Source organism: Canis lupus, chromosome 31, assembly GCF_003254725.2.
Source record: "Canis lupus dingo isolate Sandy chromosome 31, ASM325472v2, whole genome shotgun sequence".
In the NCBI taxonomy this organism is placed as follows: Eukaryota; Metazoa; Chordata; class Mammalia; order Carnivora; family Canidae; genus Canis; species Canis lupus.
In genome coordinates, this window is record NC_064273.1 from 22,670,811 (window position 1) to 22,694,605 (window position 23,795).

Sequence of the window (23,795 nt, forward strand, 5' to 3'; positions counted from 1 at the left end):
GCATTAATAACAAAATCTACCTATCACCGAAGATATAATAGACTTCTTTTTTTAGGGTAGCAATCACATACACTAAGGATACATAAAATACATTTCATTAGAATGAAATCTTATTCCTACAAAATTTAAGAAAATTACTCGGCCTTCAAATTCAATATTTGTGTCTATATCCTTCCCAGGAATTAACTCCCATTAAAAAAAAGAGACACACATATTCAAAAAGTGTTCTTTTATTATTTCTAGTAACATATATTGTATAAATACTCTATCTTTATATGCCCTTTTACAAAAGTGATATAACTTAAAAGTTTTATCATTAGAAAGAAATGTATAAAAATAAATATGTTATTATAGGGATTTATTACAAACTATAGTCCTTCTTGGAAGGAATACACAAACAAATACTTATAAAGTACGTAGAATTTATAGTAACATATTTTACTATATACATACGGAAAAAAAAAGTCATATTCTCTTTCATAGTAGAAGAGCTGAACAGACATTCACCAGGATATGACTGTTGGACCAGCTGCTGGGGATGGACCTGCTACCCCTCAGTAGCCTCCCCACTGTGAGACGAGTGATCTTCGTGTCCCCAAACACTGGGGATCCCATCCTATACACCCCATTCTTAGATTGGCATTACATCCTTTTTGTGTGATCACCCGGTCTTTCTTGAGACATGAACTGCTGTTTCACATCCATATTCCTAAAGGAGGCTTACATCAGGAGGAGAGAAAGTAGGGGGTACTGAGCCCCATCCTGCCTCCTCTGGCTTTCACGAGCATATGATTTATTGCTGCTTTTTTACCCTTTGTAGACTTACTGCATTTTTTACAAACATGTGCAATCGTCTCTTTGTCAAAATGAAATCATGAATAAAGACACAACAATGGCGCAAGAAAGCAAAGAGGAGTTCACTGGAGTCATGTGATATCGTTACGCATTTCTCTCGAGGTGGAAAGTCCTGAATTCTTACCTCTGTGTGGACAAGATGATGGAAACTTCTCTGAAATTGTAGCAGCCGTAATCTGTGCTGGGTCAAGATGCTATTTGTACCCCTTTCTCCCTCCTTTGTTACTGAGGTAAAGTAAGCCCTGTCTGAAACTAAAAAAAAAAAAAAAAAAAAAAACCAAAAAAAAAAACCTCTTTCTTCTGCTTTTCATTCCCCAACACGCCTGATACAAAGTAATGAATTGGTACCACAAAACAGGGATTGCGTGCTCCTTAAACTCATTGTGACAATGGTTTCTATTTTCTTTTTAAACTCATCATAGATGTAACGCAAAGAATAATAATAATAATAATGCCCTGGGGCTTTATCATGCTATATCATTGCTCAGAGATTAATAACCCTCATTAACTACCCTATCCGATTCGTAACTGGCAGGATATTCTGACGACCTAACTTCTTTTCTACCTACCTCTACGCTCCCAGCTTCCTGACACACTCCCTGTTGATCACCGGCAAGGTGCACTGGACCCCTCCAGCCTTCATGATTGCAATGCATCAGCCCTTCCACACTCGTCCTTCCCTCCACACTGACGCTGCTTAACTGCATCCTGCCATCGTACAAAAATCTATGTAATGCTTAGGTTTCTTCAAAGGATCACAGCTCTCGTGAGACAACACCCCCCCGTCGTGGGACAGACACTGCAAGGTTCTCTTTTTGTAACCCTTCCCGCAGGTCTTGGAACATGGTGACCAGTCCCCCAGCTGCCAGCGGGGGCAAGGCAGGTCGGCGCAGGGCCTGGTGCTGGCCGGCTTCACCTCCTTCGCGCACTCGGAGGCCGGCTGCCCGTTGAGGTCTCGGCACTCCACCAGCCTCCTCTGCAAGCCCAGGCCGCAGGACTTGGAGCACTCGCCCCACTCTTCGATGACCCACTCGGAGAACGTGGGGATGGCGTTGAAAGATTCCTTCTTCTTCTTCACGAAATAGGTGTATTTAATTTTAGGGCGCAGGGCGTTGCCCACCGTGAGGACCTGGATGGTTATGGGCTCCTTGAGAGGGCTGAAGCTGCGGATTCTCTCCAACGCCGCGGAGGAGCCGCTGTACCTCAGGACAGTACCTTTGTAGGTAATGTCTTGCTCCAAAGTGGACAGAGTGAAGTCTCCGTTCAGGATGTATGTGCCATCAGCAGCTTTGATGGCAAGGTAGCTTCCGTTATTTCTGGATCCCCTGTGATTCCGTTGTTTCACCTCGATGTTTGTGGCTCCAGCTGGAATTGTGACGATATCGTGATATCCAGGTCTGCAGGCGAGGAAAACAGATGTAAGAATCTCTCAGTTGGGGATCCCTGGGTGGCTCAGTGGTTTAGTGCCTGCCTTTGGCCCAGGACGTGATCCTGGAGACCCGGGATCAAGTCCCACATCGGGGTCCCTGCATAGAGCCTGCTTCTCCCTCTGCCTCTCTCTCTCTCTCTCACTGTGTCTCATGAATAAATAAATAAAATCTTAAAAAAAAAAAAAAAAAAAAAGAATCTCTCAGTCCCTGGCTCATTCTCTTACATAGCTTGAAACCGTGCTCCTCATTCAGCAGGTCATTTTTACCAGATCCATACAGTTACACGTGTGGTCAGTAAGATCTTTGGCAGTCTGACATTTTTTTAAGACTCACTTTGCACTAGTAACCGATCCTGATGTTTTCTTGCACGTCGATCCGTTTCCTCCACAGATACCACACTTATCAAACTTCTTTTTGGAGTCTATGATTCGATCGCAACCAGCTTTTACACACTGTCCTTGCACACAGACAGAGGTGGAATCCGGGCTACACGGGGTACCATCAACCACCTGAGGAAGGAAGAACATGTGTCTGGTGTCACACGCCAACATGGGAAAGAAGTGATGCTCTGACAGTTAGGAAAGTTTTCCTCGTTAACGTAACATCTCTGCTTTCTGCGCATGCCACGTACTACCCTTCTGAGTGGCGTGTGCCCTACAGTAGGGACATCTGAAAAAATTATAAATTTTTTTGATTATTTATTGACCTATCTCACTTCTAGGTGAAGTCAATGGGAGCAAAGCTTGTCAACTTGTTTACTGTGGTATGCTCAGTGCCGAGAATAATACCCAGCAATCATAGACACCGAGTAAGTAAGGAAATAAGCTATATGTTGAATCTGCACCTGGGAAGTATCTTCATAGCCAACAGTGATAATAAGGGTACAGGATAATCTCAACCAAAATTCAGTCTCTCTTTCTCTTTTTTTTAAACTCAGAACCAGATCTATCCCCTCAGCAAAACACCAAAATGATGCTTCTACTAGTTCAACACATGTTCTCAAACACAAGAGTGATCAACGCTCAGACTTCATTTTAATAAGTCTATTTGCACATGCCACTGGTCATCACCAGTAAGTACTGCCGATCATGCCTAAGCTATTTTCCAAAACCACTGGCTGGCTGCCACACAAATTTATCTAGCCGTAAAGAGCTTTTCTTTGTATATCAGATACAAAGCGATTCTTTTTAAGAACAAGCAATGATAAGAATCCTGAGTGCTGGATTCAAGCTTTATTCCCACTGAAAACACCACCACACTCAAAGGGGGCAGTTGCCAATGTATCTAGAAGACAAGGAGATCTGACTTGAAATGGAACATGTTAATATATTAATTAGCGAAGCTGTATCACAGGTTGTGTGCGAAAGTCACAATTCAAGCCCTCTGTTTCTTAGGCAAAAGTATGAATGAAAGTACCTTGGGCTGCAAAACGAAGAAAAAGCCAATGCCTTTGGCTTGACAGATAAGCTTGCACCTGTCCTTGGGGGACACTCCAGCATACTTGGGAGTCCACTCCACCGCGGGCCCGCTCCCAAAGGAAACTTTAGAAAACTCATTGTGCGCCTCACACTGCTCCTCTCTAAAGGTTTTCCCTGGAAAGAAAAAGATATAATGACATCATCAGTTTTCAACCCTTACCTGCTGGCTTGTGGCCACAAGGTTTCCGCCCTATTTCTACTCACCATTGTTATCTGGACAGTCCTCAATGTTACATGACCTGTAGCGCACGCGCTTGCCTTCACAGTATTTCCCTCCGTTTTTGGGGACTGGGTTGTCACATTCTCTCATTGTGTACTGAACTCCACCACCACAGGTTCTTGAGCAGTCTCCCCAGGGTCCCCATGGCCCCCAGCTTCCATGCACAGGAGTCTAAAAGGGGAGACAAGAGATCAGCATTAGAACTCCCTGCAGAGGTCTTTTTGGGGAACAAATGAGAAAAATAAGAGATCGAGAATCATTTGTAAAAATAATCTCTCTTGTGTCCCCATCACAGCCCCAGACGGGGTGTTTACTGTGGCATCAGATGCCTTAGCATCACTTTGTTCCTCCCCATTCTGAATTTTAAAGGAGTATGCACATGTGGCGATAGCAAGACTCACATGAAAGTGCATCTTGTCTGTCTTGTTCACACACTTGCCGTTGATACACCATCTTCCTTCTCCACAGCTGGTGCCGTCTGCCCAAGGGAAGTGTTTGGTTTGGCACACCAGCAATCCGCCAGAGGTGCCCGTGCACCAGAGGGTCATGCAGGTGCTGGCTGCATCCAGACAGTGTTTGGACTCCTCCCCAAATGTAAATTGGCACTGCCGGTTGGCATCATACAGGGTCCCGGGGAGATCTGTGGGGAGCTGGATAGGGCTCTGGGGCTTGTCCATCAAACATTCCCCTGCGAAGGAAATGGCAACTAGTATTAAAAAACAGTGAATGAAAACACTCAAAACGTAGATCAGCTTCAGAAGATATTTATCATAAGACATAATAGAATAGCAGAGGGATTTGAAAACTAGAGTTTCTGGGACAAATGCCAGAGAGATTTACAGGACTTGTAAGATACTGTCCTCAAGGGGGCATTTCTGCATTAACAATGATGGGAAATTATTGTTTCGCTAAAAAACTCCAATTAATGTACATTATAGGAGCTACTCAGCCAGAAAAATGATCTGTTCTTGGGAATTAAGATCTAAAAATGTATGCTCTTGACAATGAAAGTAATTTGGAAGGAGGAGAAATAAAAGGAACAAAAAAGAGAAAGTTGGTTTAACTAGAACTTTACGTGTGGAAGGCCGGATAACATCTAGGAAGAGTAGCTCAAGCATCTCACCGTGACCATTATCCAGAAATGAAGTAATCATGTAGGCGCTGCAGGGAGACCAAGGCTGGCTGTGGTTCAAGTTGGAAAGCATTGATGCCATCATGTGGGAATTCTGGTCGACACCATTAATGCTGGTACACTGCTTTGCATCATCGTGTGGCATGTTAAACACGTGGCCTGAGAAGCAATCCAAAACCCACATCAAAACATAGGTCATTTGCAGCACTTTCCCTCTGTTTCCCAACTGGGATTTATTTGTTTCAAAGTGATAGTTCTAGAAGAAGAAATGTATTTGAGGAACAGATCTAGTTTGGACACAATGTGCCTATTTTTTTTTTTTTATAAGATGCAAACCAATATGTAAATTTCCAAATGTCCAGAGCTCCTATGATGATGTTACTTTGAATTCTTAGAAGGCTGGCACATTTAGAATAGTGGAAAAAATCTTTCCTGCAGTTTCTAGAAAGTTCTGGAACCTAAAATAGCAATGTAACCCTCAACTCTCCCCCCTGAAATTAACATACAGTTTATCGGTTTGAAATCATGAAGCGGACTTAAGGTCTCCTCTGAAATGGACTCACCTAGTTCGTGAGCTGTAGTGAAGGCAGCTTGCAAGCCATCGTCCTCTATGACTGAGCAGCTTCGGCTGGGGTCACATATAGTTCCAACGTCAGCCATCCCAAGAGTGTCACATGTCTGGGACCCACACAGGTCCTAAAAGGAACAAAGGTGGGTCCTTTACTCATAGGGGCCGGGAGCACAGCACGGAACCTTGGGACCTAACTTTTCGGCCACAATGTATCGCCACATTTGTTCTGGGGCATTTGCATTCACTGTTGCTTGGCTGTCCCTTTGGGACTACTTTGGGTGACTTGAAGATGTCTCTAGTGCTATTCAAATAGGGCTGTGAGACTGGACATATTAAAATCAAGGAAGACATAAGCCAAAGGGACCACGCTTGTCCAATTAAAAAAGAAAAAAAATGTAAGTGCAAGAGCACTGGTGAAATGCCTTATACCCCTTTGCTTGTGCCAAAGGTGACTCCCCCAAGAGGAGAGACAGTCCTATTGGCAAGGGCTCCCTCTCACCTGTCTGGTGAAGAGAATCGCGGTGTCATAGTGCTCTCCGTCCCGGTCACTGGGCGGGTTGTGTTGTTTCTGCCAGTTGCAGAAGTTCCGCAGAGTGAGGGCAGCGTTGGAAGTGACTTCTGGCCCCTTCTGTTCCTCATAGATGACCAGGATCTTCACTACCACCAGGCTCACCGAATTCCGAATGCTGGGGTGTTTGTAGAGCCTGGCCGCCACCGAGAACAAGGTGAGAAGGTAATGCTTCAGACCACTACCGTGAAACTCTGCCATCGACTGGTCGGCCACAAGCATAGTTTCCACATAGCGGTGGCTGGACACAAATCGCTTCTTTCTTACACTTGCAGTTCCTGTAAAGAGACAGAAGAGATCATTTGCTCAGGGGCCTTCTGGCCAGGAATAGTTACCTTCCCAGAGTATATAAGGAAAGCCTAACCAGTCAAAGCAAATAAGACAAAAATACACGTGGAACAATAGTCACAAAAATATTTGCATCTCTTCTCACTGAAAATGTCATTCTTAAAGACTTCTCCTTTATTATTTCTCTCTCCTTTATTGTAAATAAAAAAGGACACGTGGGCCACTGAGGGTTCAGGGATTTTTGTGGTGGTTGTTGTATATGTGGGTTTTTTTTTTGTTTTTTTTTTTTTTGAACAGGATTTCTTTTGTCCTCTTAGAAATCCTAGAGCCTGAACAAGGCAGCACGCACATCAGCCTACCCGGCCGTAGTAAAAATCTGGAGCCAGGGCAGCAGGCAGAGCAGAGCCCCTGAGTCACTCTTTCACAGGCCAGGACTAAAATCCTTGAATGAGATCATCCGACTCCACGTGGAAGGCCCAGGGCAGGGCTGGGACCTCTGCCAAGGGGCCGGGCTTGAAGGAATCTCAGCCTGCTCTGCTCTCATTCCAGGGGTCCCTCGGGGTGCTCTGCTCTTGCCAAATCCGGGCACAAGGACCACACACTCTGCCCGGCAGGCTATTGCCCTGCTCCCACCGCCCCAGGGAAGTAAGTTCCCGCCTCCAGCCGCGGGGACCACGTTAGCTTATTCAGAAAAGGGCCCTTTGACTCTGGACTGAAAAACCACCCCCCTGGGGAAGTCCTACACTGGGGCGCTGATCATGTAACTGCTTCAAGGAGCAGATGTAAGGGGGGGGGGGTAGAGGAAAACTTGAAAACGAGACACGCGAGAGAGTCAAGGGAGGAAAAAAAAAAAAAGCACCAAAGTGATAGGAGTGAGGGGATGAGGACAGCGGGCCCCGCGCACCCCTGCAAGAGCCGGGCAGGCGCAGCAGGACCCCGGCAGGACTAACGCGCCGCCGCAGGGCCGAGGAGCCCAACTTGGCCGCGAGAGGGAGCGCAAGCTGGGAGGCGCGGAGGCGGGGCCAGCCGGGCAGGGACCTCCCAAGCAGGTTCGGCGCTGCGGCCCCGGGGTCGGCATCCTCGGCGGCCGGGGGGGCGGGGAGGGGGGTCCCCTTCAGGGGTCCCCGTCGCTCCCCCGCCCTCCCCGGGGCGCAGGGTGCGCGCACGGGCAGCAGTTGCAAAACGAAGCGCGGCAAAGTTGCAAGCCCGACCTAAGAACACTTGCACGGTCGTTGGAAAGAAAGCAAGGGGACGGAAAGACGTCGCGCGCGCTCAGGCCCGGGGCCGGGTCCCCACCGTGCCCCTTCCCTGTCCCGACGCTGCGCCTGGTCAGCACGGAGGCTCGTTGGCCTGCCCGTCCCCTCTCCATCACTCGTCATTCGGCTTCCAGCAGGATGGGGTTCGTTCGGCGACCCCGGGCCTCCGTGCAGTCCGCAGACGCGCGTTCGAGCCCGCGAACCCGGGGTCCCCCGTCCACACGCGCCGCACGGAGAAAGCGGGGAGCGGGGGTGGGGGGTGAGTGGCGAGGCCAGGGGAGCGACGCCTGCGGGGTCCGTACCTGTGGGCTGGCGCGCCCGCTGCGGCGCGGGGTCCCGCGGCGGCCACGGCTCCCCGGCGTCCTCGGCCCCCGCCCCCGCGGCCCCGGCGAGCTGGGCGTCCTCGTCCGTGACCCCGCACTTGGCGCCGCCGCCGCCGCGCCGCCTGCGCCGCAGGAGATGGAAGTGGGGCGGCTCCTCCCCGGCGGCGGCGGGCGCGGGCGCGGGCTGGATGAAGTACTCCTCGCCCTGCAGGTAGAAGGCGCCGCGCACGCCCTCGCACAGGCTGAGAGCGGCGGCGGAGGCCGAGTCGCCGTTCACGGTGCCGGAGAAGAAGCAGTGCCCCAGGTCGCCGGCTGGCTCGGGGCGCAGCGCGTCGGGCCCGGGCCTGCGCCCCACCGTCTGCAGCGTGAAGCCCGGCGCCAGGAAGCCGCGGTCGGGCTGCAGCTCCAGGTGCAGCTGGCGGCCGAAGGCGTCCAGGCGGAGGTGCGCGGTCGGCTGCCCCGGCGCGCGCTCCAAGGCGGGCAGCACCAGCTCCTCGTCCTCCTCGGCGGGGCGCCCGCGCGCCCCCGGCAGGAGCAGCAGCGCCGCAGCCGCCGCGAGCAGGAGCGGCGCGGGCGCAGCCGGGGAGCCCCGAGGCCGCCGCGCCCCCGCCCCCGCCGCCGCCGCCGCCGCCGCCGCCGCGCGCCCCATGTCGCCGCCTCCCGTGCGCCTTCCAAGCCCCGCGGGGACCGGTCCCGGGAGGCACCGCGCGCCGCCGTGCACGGAGCGAGGGGGCTATTGTTCGGGCCGGGAGCGTGGAGGAGCCTCGCCGGCCTCGCCCGGGGTCGCTACGGTTACTATGATTCTTTGAAAGCGCGCGCAGAGCCGGCCGCGGCCGGGCCTCCCGGAGTCACTGGACGGAGGCGCCGCGCTCCTGCGGGCGCGCGGGGAAGTTTTTCTTCGAGCGCAGAGCTGGAGGCAGCGCGCGGCGCGGGGCCGGCGGGGAGGCTGCCGCGGGGGCAGGAGGGCCCTGGGACGCCCCCGGGGCAGGGGGCAACGGGCAACGCGAGGATCGGCGCCTGGAGCCCCTCGTCGGTCTCCGCTTTGGCCACGGGGCTGCTGGCTTTGCGCAAGACCCGGTCCTCCCGGCCCTAGCGTGCGCCCTGGCTTTGCAGTGGCCCCTGGCGTGGAGCCGCTCTCCAGCGAGTGCAAGAAGCGGGCAGCCCGGGCCGCCCTTTTATAGTCTCCAGCGAGTCCCCACCCCCCCCGCCCTCCCCCCCGCCCCCCTTCTTCCTCCCTCCGGGCCGCCTTTCCACCCAGACACCGCCCCCTAAACTCCTCGGTGCTAAACCGCGCTCAGCGCCGCGGGCCCGGGCGGGGGAGGGGAGGGGACGGCCTACGCGCTGGCGGGGCGCCCCGGGCTTGTCCATCTGGGGGCGGCGGGCGCGGGAGGGGCGCTGCGGCCGCACTTTGAGTGTCTGGGGCTGGTGCGGGGACAAGCGACTCCCTTGCGCTGCGCCCTCCCCTCCGCGGGCTTCCCGGACCACCCTCCCTTCTCGCCGCCCCCGTGGGGAGCGCAGTTCGCGCGCTGGGCTGCAGTTCCCAGGGGGACGTGGAGGGGGGTGGGGGGCGGGGGAGGGTGATGGAGAGCCGAGTCCCCTCTCCAAGATTCCCCTGCCCGGGGGCGGTCACCGTGCCTCCTCCCCTTGTCACCCCTGTCCTGCAGCCCCTAACTCCCCAGTTTGTGAGATAAGCCAGGACTGCCCTTTCTAGAAAAATACCCCCACCCCACCTCTCCATCTCCCCAGCCTGCCACGGCCGGTTAGTGCCTCTTGCCCTCTCGTCGTCCCTATATCTCTCAGGGAGAGTCTGGGTCAGTGCCTCCCTAGAAAGCATGTCTGGGTCTGGGGTGGGGGTGGGGGTGGGGGACACTGCCCAGGCTCTAGGTTTTAAAATGCGTTCACATTGACCTTTCCCTCGACCCCTCCCATCCCCCTGACTCAGAGACTTGTCTTTGGGGACCAGGCTCATACTTCCGGAATAGGTGATCTGGAACGCGTTCAATTCCTTAGAGCCTACGCGGGGGGGTGGGGGGTGGGGGGGGGCACTTGCACTTTCTCTTCTTCATTCCAGAAATAATCAACTCCCGCCCGGTCCGCCTACTTCTCCCTAATAGCTGCCGCAGAACGTAGGCCAGGCTGGCAGAAACGTCAAGGAACCCCACTTTTCCACCCAGGAACTAGCGGGATCGCAGAGGCTAGAAAGTGTGCAGTGGGGGAAATTGGGAAGTTGGCTTCCTTCCTTGACCCCTCCCTCCTCTTCCCACCAGGAAGGGAAAAATCTGCATCTGTGTTATGAAATCCTGCAGAGCTGAGCCTCTCCACCTCCGTAGGTCCCTAAGTTAAAGCTGAACAGCTCTTCCATCGAAGAAGAGGGAGGGAGGGGCTCAATGACACAGAGGAAGGAAATGTTGCATAATGCTTCCACAGGCGGAAAAGCAGGGGACAATGGTGAGAACACGCCGCCTCGATCTCGGGGCAGACCTGTGCCCCCCTCGCACGGGCTCCCACATCCTTGCCTGGGGTCCTGTCTCGCCGCCCCAGCACCGCAGTTTTCACCAAGTTTTGTGTCCGCCTTTTGGTCACTCTCCACCCAGACCTTCCCAACTTCATTCTGCCCCAGCCAGAAGCAGCCCCTCCAGTCCTCCCGCCCGCCCCCCTTCCAGCTTTTGCTTTCAGAATACTTTGCAGCTTCCTCTCCTCTCGGAGTTCTAGATTGCCTGCTGGAAACAAACAAACAAACAAAAAAACACAACACAACACAACAAAAAGCAAACGCAAAAGCCTGGCTTGCCACCCTTTAGGGAAGATCCAAGGAGAAAGAATTGCACAGAGCAGCACAGGCGCTTTACCCTTGCTAGGGCAGCGACTCCTGGCCCCACCGGCGGAGGAATGCGTGCATACTTGAATGCGAGTTTCCTTGCTAAGGTCAGCGTCAGAGTTAAGCGCTGAATGGTCACCCCGAGAATTAAGTCCGTCTTAATAGCAGCTTAAAGTATGTCAATGACCAGTTTGTCTCATCACTCCACCTTCACACCATCTAACATTTGGACACTGCTTCTGCCTGCCTCCTTGCCCCAGCCTCCCTTCCCAGCCCACTAACTCCATTTCATTTCTCCTTCAAATTTCGTTTTGACCTACGCTCAGGAGCGGCCTCATTCATTTCTACGGTGGTGTCTAGCCTAAGTTTCTGTTCATCTTGAAACTGAGTGATTCAGATTCACTTCACTCTGCTGCAAAGTGTCATTTCCCATTCAAACATCCCTGTTCCTCCCCCCTTTTGGTTTCTAGACTTTCTTCTTCCTCCTCTTCTCCTTCTCCTTCTTTTTCCTCCTCCTCCTTCCACCCCTCCTCCTCCTCCTCTTCTTCATTTCTACATTTCTGTCCTCTGTTACAGTAGTTTTTAAATGTGCTACCTTTTAGTGATTTCAATTTATTTGTTCTTTCATTCTACCGAGAAGAAAGGTGAGATACTTGGGAGAGCATTTGAGGGAAAAGTCATTTTACACTTAAAAGATATTGACTGTGGGATCACGAAAACATGATTCCATCAGCAAAACCATCAGTAAGTTTTCAAACCCCTTGCTTAGAGGAGGGTTCCAGAAACAATAGATGGTGACCAGAAGGCGGTGATCAGGCTGGTTTGGAGATGAAGATTTCAGATACTTGAGGTGGCCCAGGGGCAGAAAGCCTTACCAGATCAATAAGGTTCAATGTGATTCCCTTGAACTGGGACAGGATGGAAAATGCAGAAAACCAGCAGAAAATGTGTAGTTTTAAAGAAAAAAAAAATCATGTAATGCATTCCCAACTTTGAACTCCCCGACATAATATTTAGCTTTTAAAATATATTGGAACAAGTTGGGCCTTTGGTCTCTTTCTGCCTTCGGTGGGATTCTTATTGGAAGTTTGTTTAATTCAAGGCATACATTTCTAATCTTGAATGGTTTACTTCAAATCCATTATAATTTTTGCAGATTTCATGTTGTATATACAAATAGAGCTGAAAAAACAGAGAGCTAACGGCAAAAGAATGGCCAGGAACATGGCTTTTTTATTCACTGGGTTTCTCTCCAGATTTCTGTTCTTTTGCATAATGACTCCAATCTGTTGTGCACCTGTAGTTCTGGGAAATGATTCTTTTTTAATCGCTTCAACAGAGGCATGGATGTAGAAGTTGCCAATTACTAAGCTTGAAAAACTCCATCCATGCTCAGAAGAACATTTAATCTACTTATTTTTGTTTTGTTTTTAAAGACCGGCACTCTGTTCAGGCGTTTGTGGGTGTGTAAATATGTATGTATAAGTGTATTTATAAACAAAATTGTGAATTGACAGAAATACTTTAGCATAGAAACAAGAGCAAAGGAATCAAGTTTGTACATGGCCCTAGTAAAAGCGACATGTGACATGCGATCCTTGTAAGTTTTGTACTCTCACTCATAAAATATTTGCTTCTTGATTTGGACATGCACCTGAAGCTCGCATGCTGAATTCGCCCCTACCATATTTCTGGTTTTCTTTTTATGGAATACATACGTGCTTTTAGAAACATAAACCTTGTTGTGTTCTAATTTAGAGACGTTGACCAGTTTTTATTACTTGTAGAGATGACCTAATAAAAGTTAAAATACTTGACATAAAAATATTTTTACAATTAACAGTTTGACCTTTTAAAAGCATTCGTGTCCTCTATTAACGGAGAAAAAAATAGTTTCATGTATTCTAAAGTACAAGAAATAAACAAGTATTCATTTGTATTTATGCTTTACAGGTTTGTATGTGTTTCATTTATTCATAGACTACAGACGGAAGACTCTATTTCATGATTCTCAAGAAGTCTATACCAAATTAAGTATGCAAGTAGCCATGGAATGAAGGAATCTGGTAAAATACATGATCTGTGAGCATTGTTTTAGTGTAAACAGTGTCTACAGAAACAATTACTGTACAGATTTCATAAACATGCAATGTTATTCATATTTTCAAACCAGAGGATTTACCAACTAGAAGAGGAAAGCTGTTTAGCATTAGTGCTTTTGGGAGAAACATATGGTCTAATGTAATACTGGACAAATGGATATTTTATTTGATCATAAATGAGAAAATAGATAGAAAACATCTATTTTAGGCCAGTTACATACCCAGAAATACAAATAATGAAAACAGAAAAAGTGCTGTAAATTGCATTTGGATTTAAAATAGCCATGGTCTCAAAGTCGTGCATTTGCAAGAACTGAGAAGAGTAGGATCTGTGTAATCCACTCCCCTTGTTTGGCAGATGTGGAATTGAGCCTCAGAAAGGTTAAATGACTTGCCATACGATGTAGCCAAATTGGGGACTTAGAAATAACTCTGGCTCATAATTTTTCATCAAATGCCTTTTGGAATTTTAACCAACTAATTTGCTTTGGTAGGTAATTGTGTTGTCAGATCCGTTACTGCTCTTGTTTCCAATGATTAAATTTTATTTAAATTCTAAGTAGGCATTTTCTGGGAATAAAAAAATTTCCACCTTAAAACCTTCACTTCTTTTTTGGTCCACGGGGTGGCGACGTCCTACAACAAATGATGTTCAGCTGGTTTTTTTTGTTTTGTTTTGTTTTGTTTTTTTGTTTTTTTTCTCCAATAGTTCAAGGCTGGAACTTGGGAGTTTTTATTATCTTTGCAATCTTATTTGATACATTTTCACACCATTTTCTCTTACCTTTCAGTGCTGTGGAAAATATATATTTCAGTATTGTAACTCTAAATGTATTTACATCTTTAAAACAATAATAAAATGCTTTAGCCACTACTTCTTAATCATTTAGCTCCATTAGCTTAAATCAAAAATCAATTAAGCTTAAAAAAAAGGAAACTACCTCTGATAAGGTAATACTGTGGATCATGTTCATTCATCACAGTTGAGGGCTTTTTGCAATTCAAATGAAAAGATCATAGACATTGCAATTTGCTAAGACAAAAAATTCATTCATTCATTAAACAAATGATACTATTAAGTGCCTAAGTATGATTAATATACATTAATACTTGACTATCAAGGCTAAAGTTTCATACTTGCTAAACTTAACTCATTTTCTTGGTGTAGAGATTTTCCTTGGCAACAAAAAAGAACTTCAAGTGCAAAAGTCTAAGAAAATGAGAAAACATTCTACCACCAGGTGGCGACAAATGATAAAATTTAAGATCACTCTTAAGCCTCAGTACTTCATGCAACTGTTGGACTACCCCAAATACAAGTGACTTCCAAATGTCACATGAATTTAAAATTGTATTGTGAGGACGTTTTTTTGCTTAAAAGTAGTATTAACATAATCTCCAGTTTAACAAATCCTGGAATTAGAAGTAGACAATTTAAGTCAGCGGGAGGCACATGACACTGTGAAAATAGTGATAGATAGAAAACATCTATTTTAGGCCAGTTTAAGAAGTTTATTCCTACCCAGCTTATCATTTATTGATTAGCTGATTGAGACAGAAGCTTTTATTGGTCCTCCCCCTTCATTTTCCCTCCTCTCCCTCCGCCCCCCAGTTATTTAAGCAGAGGCTGGAAATCAATTGCCCAAATATTTTGGAAGTGATTTTTGAGATTCCAAAGAGCAAATTTGATGATTTCTAAGCTTCCTTCCTATAAAAAGATTTGTGACTTTATTTTATTTATTTTTTAATTTATTTATGATAGTCATACAGAGAGAGAGAGAGAGAGGGGCAGAGACAGAGGGAGAAGCAGGCTCCATGCACAGAGAGCCCAACGTGGGATTCGATCCCGGGTCTCCGGGATCGCGCCCTGGGCCAAAGGCAGGCGCCAAACCGCTGCGTCACCCAGGGATCCCCGATTTGTGACTTTACAACGCTCCTTTGTGTTTTATTGATAACCAATGACTGAATTATGAAGTCCTGTGATTTATTGGCAGTTCACTAGGGCAAATAGAATGAGTAATTCATTTGAATTACTGATATTTGAGTATCTGCAAAGTCCAAGGATTGCTGTCTACCTCACATTCTCCTGGCTCTCATTCTGAGCCCTCAACTCTAGCCATTGCTGTACTAAACAATTTTGGGCGGGTGTAACCTGGCAGTATTTCTCAGCTGCACCCTATGTCTTGAATGTTTCTCACCTGAAGCCCATCAAAGCTACAGACTCATGGTCCTGCAATGCAACTGGGGAACTCATCCGAATTAATAGCCAGGCAGTAGCCCTTGACCAGAATAGGAGCCAATGGCAAATGGGTCCTTGTGAGCACACTATGAAGGCACACACATGAGTTGTGTCTTTCCACAATGTCAGCTTTGTGCAGCCATAAAGCAAGGTTAACATAATTATAAAGCAGTTTCAGGATCCCAAACTCAAGAACATTTTACCATGTGTTTAAATACTGACACATCGCACAAATCAAAGCACAAAACAAGTCATGCAACAAGAAAGAACGGGATAGGAAGTTAATGAACCAAATGCAAAGTCAGTCTGTGGGTGCACAGCTGAGGTGAAGCCTCCGTCTGTCCTGGGGCAGCTCGTGGCACTTACGGCTTGTTATGTTCAAGCAGTGGAGGATCTCTGTTCTGTTTGGAGGTCAGTCTGGGGGAGCCTTTGGCAGCAGATGCCTTTTTGAAGTGGTCAGACGTAGAGGAGTCAGTGTCTGGAGAGTCTGATGTTTGCTGAAAAAAAAAATCCTCCCTTTTTAAAGGGATTTAATCAGTCTGGGGCCTTTGCAGACCTCCCTCCTCTGTTTCTGCTGGTTATCAGTTCTGAACTGTGTTATCCCCCCAGTGCTGGCCTCAGCAATATCTGATCTTGGTTATACGGGCCTTTGCTGCGTGAGTCACTGCTTGACCTAGACCACTGCTTGACAGGAGTGACTCCATCTTGCTCTCTGTAGTCCTCTTCTCCTTGCGGATGGTATAGAGAACCACTGTATACATGTCTCTTCAAAGAATCCTGATAGAACCAAGTTCCAGTTGTCCCTAATGCACCCTCGAATCGGCTTCATCCCTTCTCCATCTTATTTATGCTTGTCTCCCTCTCCTGCTTCCTAAGACAGCTTCTCCGCTCCTTGCCCTCTGACCTCCTCAAGAACTACAGATGCCCAAGCCCTTCTCTGAGGCTGCTTTCTGCACTCAACTGAGTGTCAAACGATGAGTATCAGCAGATGCTTTAGATGGGACTGCCCACTGTTCAGACAGTGATAAACCTCCTTTGCTGCTGGTAAGTGGCGTGGCACGGCCTGCAGCAGGCAGTGACATTGTAATGGCAGAGATTCTCACCGTGGGATGAGGGGGCAGCAGTGTACTACTGAAACGGGATGAGGAAAAGAGTAACTAAAAAGAGTGTGTGGTCAGATGGCTTTTGATAGTTGCTTCAGAGCCCGGGTTGGCAAAGTACAGCCTGTGGGCTGGCCAACTATTTTTGTAAATAAAGTTTTACTGGAACAAAGTCACAATCGTGGATTGCTTTTGTCCAAGAAGATGGCATTGAACAAGTGCAAAAGGGGCCACGTGGCCCACAGGTCCAAAATAGTCATTATCTGGCCCCTTATGAGAAAGTCTGTTCATCCCTGCTTTATAAGCCTTGAAAAACATTTTTAAGAAGATAGGGGTTTTTTTTTTTTTGATTCTTAATTTCAAGGCATGTTGTGAAAGTCATCTTTATCTCCTGTAGCCAGAGAGCAGATGGTGCTGAAAATTTAAAAATGCATCATCTTAAGGCAACTGCCTTATGCCAAAGTCAGGGTCCTAATAGGAAAACATCAGACCCTAAGACACAAGTTGGAGGCATTTGGGTGGATTAGCCTGAGAATCTTGAACCTCCACATTCTCCTGGGCCCTCTAGATTGTCAGAGGCGGATATCACCTCTTTGGGATGGCAGCAGCCTCCCATTGCCAAGAGACCCTAAAGTTCTCAGCAGGGGCAAGGACAGTGCTTCTCTGAAAGAGAATGTCTGCCCCAACTCCTGTACTTCCAGCCTCTTATTTCCTGGAGAAATTTTTTGAAGAAATATTGGCCAAACAAATTATGGTCTCCAAATCTTTTCTGAAGTCTAAGGGTGGAAGAAAACGTTAGTCAAAAGCACTGCATTAGTAATAGCAATACTATCAAATTATATTTGGTTAAGACAATTATAAGACAATCTGGCTACACATATGACATTATAGAAGAGTCTATTGTACTGTTGTGAAAATTTTTCCACCGTGCACAAAAATTCCACCATGGAAATGCAGAATTGTATTATTTTAAGGTTAATGATATGCCTGTTGGAGTATACGCAGTTAGCAAGAAATTCTGGGCGTCTAAAAGTGATGGCCAAAGACAGAGTAGCCCCACCTGCTCTATGGGAATTAGTGGTGGTTGTTCACTATGGATTAATATCAGTGGGGATGGTTCTTGTCTGGTGACTGTCTGAGATTTCTAGGCTAGGCTAGTAGCAATGATTCTAAGGATCCTTCTGTTTGCCCCTCTGATCTAGGGAGAGTGGGCTAGGAGAACACTGAGGGTGTGTGTGTGTAGACAGGGAATTCCTACTCTTTTTTCTTTTTTAGAGGGGAGAAGGGGCCAGGGCGAGGGAGAGAGAATCTTAAGCAGGCTCTACATCCAGCATAGAGCCCCACATCGGGGCTTCATCACACCACCCCGAGATCATAACCTGAGCTGAAGTCAAGAGTCAGACCCATAGCCCACTGAGCCACCCAGGCACCCCTGGCTAACTCCTGTTCCATTTCCAATTTCCTGTTTTCTGAGCAGTGGCTGCCTGCTAAACTGTGCCTTCTTTTTCATGCCGCTCCTCAATGAAGAATTCTGGTACACTCAAGAAAACTAGGCAGGGGAAAAGAGCCAGTTGTGAGCGAAAGTATATCTGAATTCATGTTCTCGTGACAATAGCTTGTGGCATTTCTTTAATGTTCACTGTGTGTCATGAATACTTTACATATTTAAGCTAATTAATCCTTACATGCAGTTTCATTGTTAGTATTACCTGTTTCACAGATGAGGTAATTGAGGTACAGAGAAGTTAAGAAATTTGGCCAAGCTCACACAGCTAATACTTGATAGAGTCCGGTAGTCTGTGCTTTTAACCTTTAATGCAATCAAGCACAATATGTATACAACTCTAGTTAAAACTTTTAAGGGTGGTGGGAGTATACAGGAAAGGGTAAGGAGTCAGGGCAACTCATTTCAGATGTGCAACCACCTGTTCCAATTACCTTAATCACAGACTCTCTGGAACTTAGTTTCTAAATCTATGAAATGTTCAGGTTGGACAGCGTCAGCTCAAATATCCTATAACCTTTAAGACAATTTTAGCACTTTGTATGACAATGGATATGCAAATTGATATATATTTGTTTTAATGGTATAGGTCTGCTGTGTAAGCAATTTATTATAGGCTATGTCCTTGATGAAGTACTTATTCCTCAATAAAATCTTTGCGTAATTAGAATGTTGTTTATATCAGAAAATCAGACACACGTTTTTCTTTTTCTATGAAGCCACTGTGACTAATGGCATTATTGTCACCAGTGTCAGGAAACAATGAATTAAAACATTGAATAAGACTATTTTGTCGTACATAATTAAACCTATATAAAGAAATGGAGAATATGGTGGCATAAAGGTATTTAGTTTCCAAAGGATTCAATGTTACATTTTGTATATTCTATGACTTAATTGAAAAGTCATATATATGTATATGTGCATTACATAAGTAGAAATATAAGTATGTATGTATATATATTAATATATCAAGAAGAAGAAATAGATTCCAGATTACCATATTGTATTCTTGAGGCAAGAAATATAAAACAAAGAGTTTAGTTTTATGACTTTATAGCTCTTAAGTAAGTACACTGGACTCTGAGTAGGTAAATGCAATGTTTTCTAGGCTTCATCAGTGCCATCCTCATCTCTAATATATACTGAATACTTAGGCACAGAGACTCATCTATGTATCTCACATGTATTACAACTTTGCCAAAAAGCCGTTCCTAAATTTACATGAGAAGGTTTCAACTAAGAAAGGAGATATATCTACATCTATATCTATATCTCTCTATCTCTATCTCTATCTATCTCTATCTCTATCTCTATCTCTATCTCTATCTCTATCTGTATCTATCTATATCTATATATCTATCTATATCTATATCTATATCTATATCTATCTATATCATCTATCTATATCTATCTATCTACACATTTTACATTAGGATAAATCAACTTTTCTACCTAAAAGAAGAATGTGACACTTGCTCAGACTTGCTCAGCAACTGACGTTCATCCAAACTCAAGGCAACTGCACAAGCTATATATACTTCTGATTCGAAATTAGAGATCAAATGAAAGGAAGCAGATGAAACCCAAAAGAACGTTGCAAGAGAGCTGCAGAAACACACCTGTTAGGCACAGCGCCCTGGTTAGAGCACCTGTGCAGCAACTGTAGGTCAAGAATACATGCTGGGTGATGCTGAGAAATGCTACAGCTAGGGAGAAGGCGAGAGTTGAGCATTTGTTCCTATTTTGGCAAAGTTAGAAATTAAAACAAAAGGAGATTAGTGACATTACATGGAATAAGCCGAAAGTATAAAACAAAACCATATAGTCTTAAAGAAGTTAATGAATTAGACTTCTAATCCAGATGTCATTTCCGAGTAGTGGGATCTTTGGATATGGCTTTTGACAGAACTCTGAGACTGTCTGTCACCCATTTCTTGTCTTGAGCCCAGGTGCTGTGAGGTAAAGCAATTCTTACTTAAAGTTTAAGGATAGACTTGATGATTTTAGGGGCAGTAAAAAAGTCATATCATGAAATCAGAAAAGTAGAAAAAAAGTTAGTTTTTTTCCCCATCAGCAGTATGTCAAATTAGAGATGTCTGTTTACTTTGCTCATCAAAAATGAGTGCACAAAAAAAAAAAAAAATGAGTGCACAATGTGAAAACCTCCCTTAAGTAGATCATGTGACACTTTAGTCATTTCTTTCCTAAGATTTAGGATTTTTATATTGCTGTTTTTTTCTTTCCCTCTTTACATTTGATATTTGATTCTGTTACAACATATATAGCCATCTTACTATTTCCAGGAATATTAGTTGCTTCAGTTGGCTGTTGAAAGCTTCAAGTCATTCACTGTAGGCATAAAATCCATTCTTTAAAAAAAAAAAAAAGGAGGAGAAGAAGGCTTATTTTCAATTCAGATGACTTTTTAACAATTGTATCAAGTTTTCCTCTGTGGGTTTGTCAAACCTCTCTCTCTCCCTCTTTCCCATCTTTCCTTTTTCATTTCTGATGTTTATTACATATCTACTTGTGTGTCAGTTGCAGTACTGGGCTTTAATGATATTTACCCTGCACCCTGAAATTTCACAGTCTTATACAGAATTATTTAAATAATTGCACTTGAGAATCTTATACAAATATATTTAGATAGTTGCTCTCCAGTATACTGAGGGCTACACAGGGGATACAAATAAGGTGGAAGAGATGGCATAAAGTTGGAGACATCAAGCTCATCCAAGGGCAGGCAGGGGGCAGCAGTGAAGGTTTCACAAAAGAGGAGTTCTTCAATCTGATTTTCTTCTTTTTATCTTTTTGAAACTTTGTAAAAATACATCGTATGTGAATAGTACCACCATTTCTGTTCCTTTTCTAAAAAGGTAAGAATATGGAAAAATCCTCTTCTTATGAAGAGGATCATATACTTTAGAAATAATTTTTCAATTTAATTTTTTGTCATTTGTCTTAGCATATTTTGTTCTGTATGGCTTAGTTTCTATGTTCTACTAAATTATCCTTATTTTTTATTTTTTAAATTTTTTCTTCTAAATTATCCTTATTAATTAATTATTCTTTATGGAAACAGTGTAGAGCTGGTATGATAGCTTGCAGATATTCACAGATGAAAGGGATTAGTTACTGAGAAATTAAGTTTAAATCCATTTAACAGCATTGGGAAATGAGACAGAAAATTATGCTAAAATCTAATTTTGAAAGTCTAATAAATGGCCTGTACTGTTAAACTCTTTCTGCATTTCTACAAACTTTTCTTTAGTATCATTTAGGAATATTATCAATTTTTCTTTGTTTTTTGTTTTTTGTTTTTAAAGATTATGGATGCCTATAAAACTAAAATAGTAAAATGTTATTTATTATTTGGTGTAAAGAAAGACTGGACATTATAAAACAAAACAAAACAAACCCTTAACTCGAATTGAAAGTGCCATTTAAGTGAAACACTCAACATGATTCCTTTTTTCTCATTCATTCTCTGGTAGGTGCTGAAGTAGACATTCATGTATAGGCCCCAAATGGTCACCAAGTACTCAAAAAGAATTAAGAAAATAATCATAGTCAAAGATAGGTTTTTCTGACTGATGGAGTCAGACATAAATTTTCAAAATATGGGATAATCCAAGATAAACCCATGTAAAATATTTTTAAATGCTTGAATAAAATTGACTTGGATATGTGATGATGATGATAGTGATGATGGTGGTGGTGATAGAAGATAACTCAAATGGTATTGACAACTTTTTGATTGCCAGGCACTACATTAAATACTTTCTATATATTAGCTTTTTTGCCTTCAAAATACCCCTATGAGGTATATTCTATTATTATCAGAAGCTTAGAGAGAGATTAACTGACCTGCTCAATGTCCTGTAGCTATGACAGAGCTTATGTAGTCATTGGTATTGTCCATCAAATATTTCTGGTCCTTTCTAAGCACATGTTAATATTGTATTTCCCTACCCACTCAAAGTTAGGTGTGTCTGTGTGACTTCCTTTAATATATTGTGAGCAGAGTGACTTGCTTTGGCCAATGATACGAGAGCAGAGTGTTACTTGCAGTTGAAAACTCTCAGAGCCACTGAATGATTTGCCATGTTCTCTTTCTTTCTCTTCCGTAATGATAGTGGTTATATTGAATAAATGGCTGCTCTGTCAACCTGGGTCCTGGAAAAGTGATATGACGGTGAGGCAGTCAACTGTAATCGACATTTGGTATAAATAAGAAATAACTCCTTGATTTCAGTTTCTAAGATTTGGAGATATATAGCCTTATAATCTAAACCATCTAGACAGATAAAATGGTAGAACCAAGGTGACCTTGAAATGAATGACCAAAAATAAAGCAGCAAATTATTACTCTGGGAAGCCCTATTAGAATTATTAACCACTGCCCTTCATGATCTTTTTTAATACAAGGTACTAAGCTAAGCTGATTCATTAGTTTATATCTTAGAAGTTGAGAAAAATATTTAAAATAATAACTATTTTTATTCTGGGAAGTAAAAGAATGGTTTATTATAGGTATCTACTAATATAACTAACTGTATTAATAAATCAAAATCATAAAATAATCTTCATAAGTACTTAAAATTAATTTGAAATTTCAATCAACCATTCTTGAATTGAAATAAAATTAAATCCTCTTACTCTCTAGAAGCAAAATAAAGCTCTCCTAGTGTGATAAAGAATAACTGCACAGTGTATATCAAATTTATTTGAAAAGTTCAAGAGTTATTCCCATCAAAATAAAGACAAACAAAGATACTTCTTAGCATTATTGTTCAACATTGTTATGGAAATTTTAGCAAATGCCTTAAAAAAGAAAATATTAGAAGAAGAATGTGGAAGAGAGGAGAAAATATGTTTTATCTATTTATATAAACTTTTTTTTAATTTGAGTACAGCAGACACACAATATAACATTAGTTTTAGATGTACAACAGTACTGAATGGGAGAAGATATTTGTAAATGATATATCTGATAAGAGGAGGATATCCAAAATGCATTTTAAAAGAGTATAAAATCAACACCAAAAAAGCAAATAATCAGATTTAAAAATGGGCAGATGGAATGGACATTTTTCCAAAAAAGCCATAAATGGCCAATAGACATGTGAAAAGGTGCTCAACATCACTCGTCATCAGGGAAATGCCAATCAAAACCACAGTGGGGTTCATCTTTTATCTGTCAGAGTGCTAAAATAAAAAAGACAAGAAATAACAAATTTGATAAAGATGTGGGGAAAAAGGAACCCTCATGCAGTGTTGGTGGGAATGTAAATTGCTGCAGCCACTGTGAAGACCAGTATGGAGGTTCCTCAAAAAAATTAAATAGAAATACCATATGATGTATATTTTATTTAAATGTTCTGGAAAAGACTTCATATAATCTTAAGTCTAGGTTTTCCACTTCTGTAGTATGCCTGGATAATTTACTCTGAAAAATTAATCTTAAATTCCTCTAATATCTTGGTAGGAATGTTCTGGGGCTTTTAACAGAAGTTGCATCTGATAAGCAGGCATACAAATAACACAGTCTCTAACAGTTGAGAGGAGGCAGGAGAGTTCATTTGGTACCCTGGCACCCACTGATTGTTAATGAGAATAGCCAAAGGAACTTCTCAAAGGACTTGTAGGATAATCTTACCAAATTATATTGTATCATCTGCTGCTGGCCACATTACAGAAACTTGCCTGTGTATAATAAGTCATGACATTTTCTTATATTAAAATAAATTGTATCCTATGCTGGGAGTGTGAATAATTTTCTGTAAATTATATCTCTGCTCCACTGTGACAGTCACAATATGATATAGTACTTAGAAAACTCAAGAGAACAAAGTGAAAAATACTATGATTATCAAGATAGTTCCATGAAAAGATTTAGAATAATACA

General features: G+C 44.2%; 1 protein-coding gene across 1 annotated transcript; it reads right to left on the reverse strand.

The window, feature by feature from the left end:
* Positions 1-214: 214 nt before the first annotated feature.
* ADAMTS1 (ADAM metallopeptidase with thrombospondin type 1 motif 1) lies at positions 215-8,785 on the reverse strand. The gene is made up of 9 exons (XM_025449794.3): positions 8,101-8,785; positions 6,186-6,532; positions 5,679-5,811; positions 5,107-5,274; positions 4,385-4,671; positions 3,968-4,154; positions 3,702-3,877; positions 2,619-2,794; positions 215-2,252 (listed from the first exon to the last, which is right to left on the reverse strand). The coding sequence occupies exons 1-9, from the start codon at positions 8,768-8,770 to the stop codon at positions 1,553-1,555; spliced, it is 2,844 nt and encodes a 947-aa protein (XP_025305579.3). The 5' UTR covers positions 8,771-8,785; the 3' UTR covers positions 215-1,552.
* Between the last annotated feature and the right edge of the window lie 15,010 nt (positions 8,786-23,795).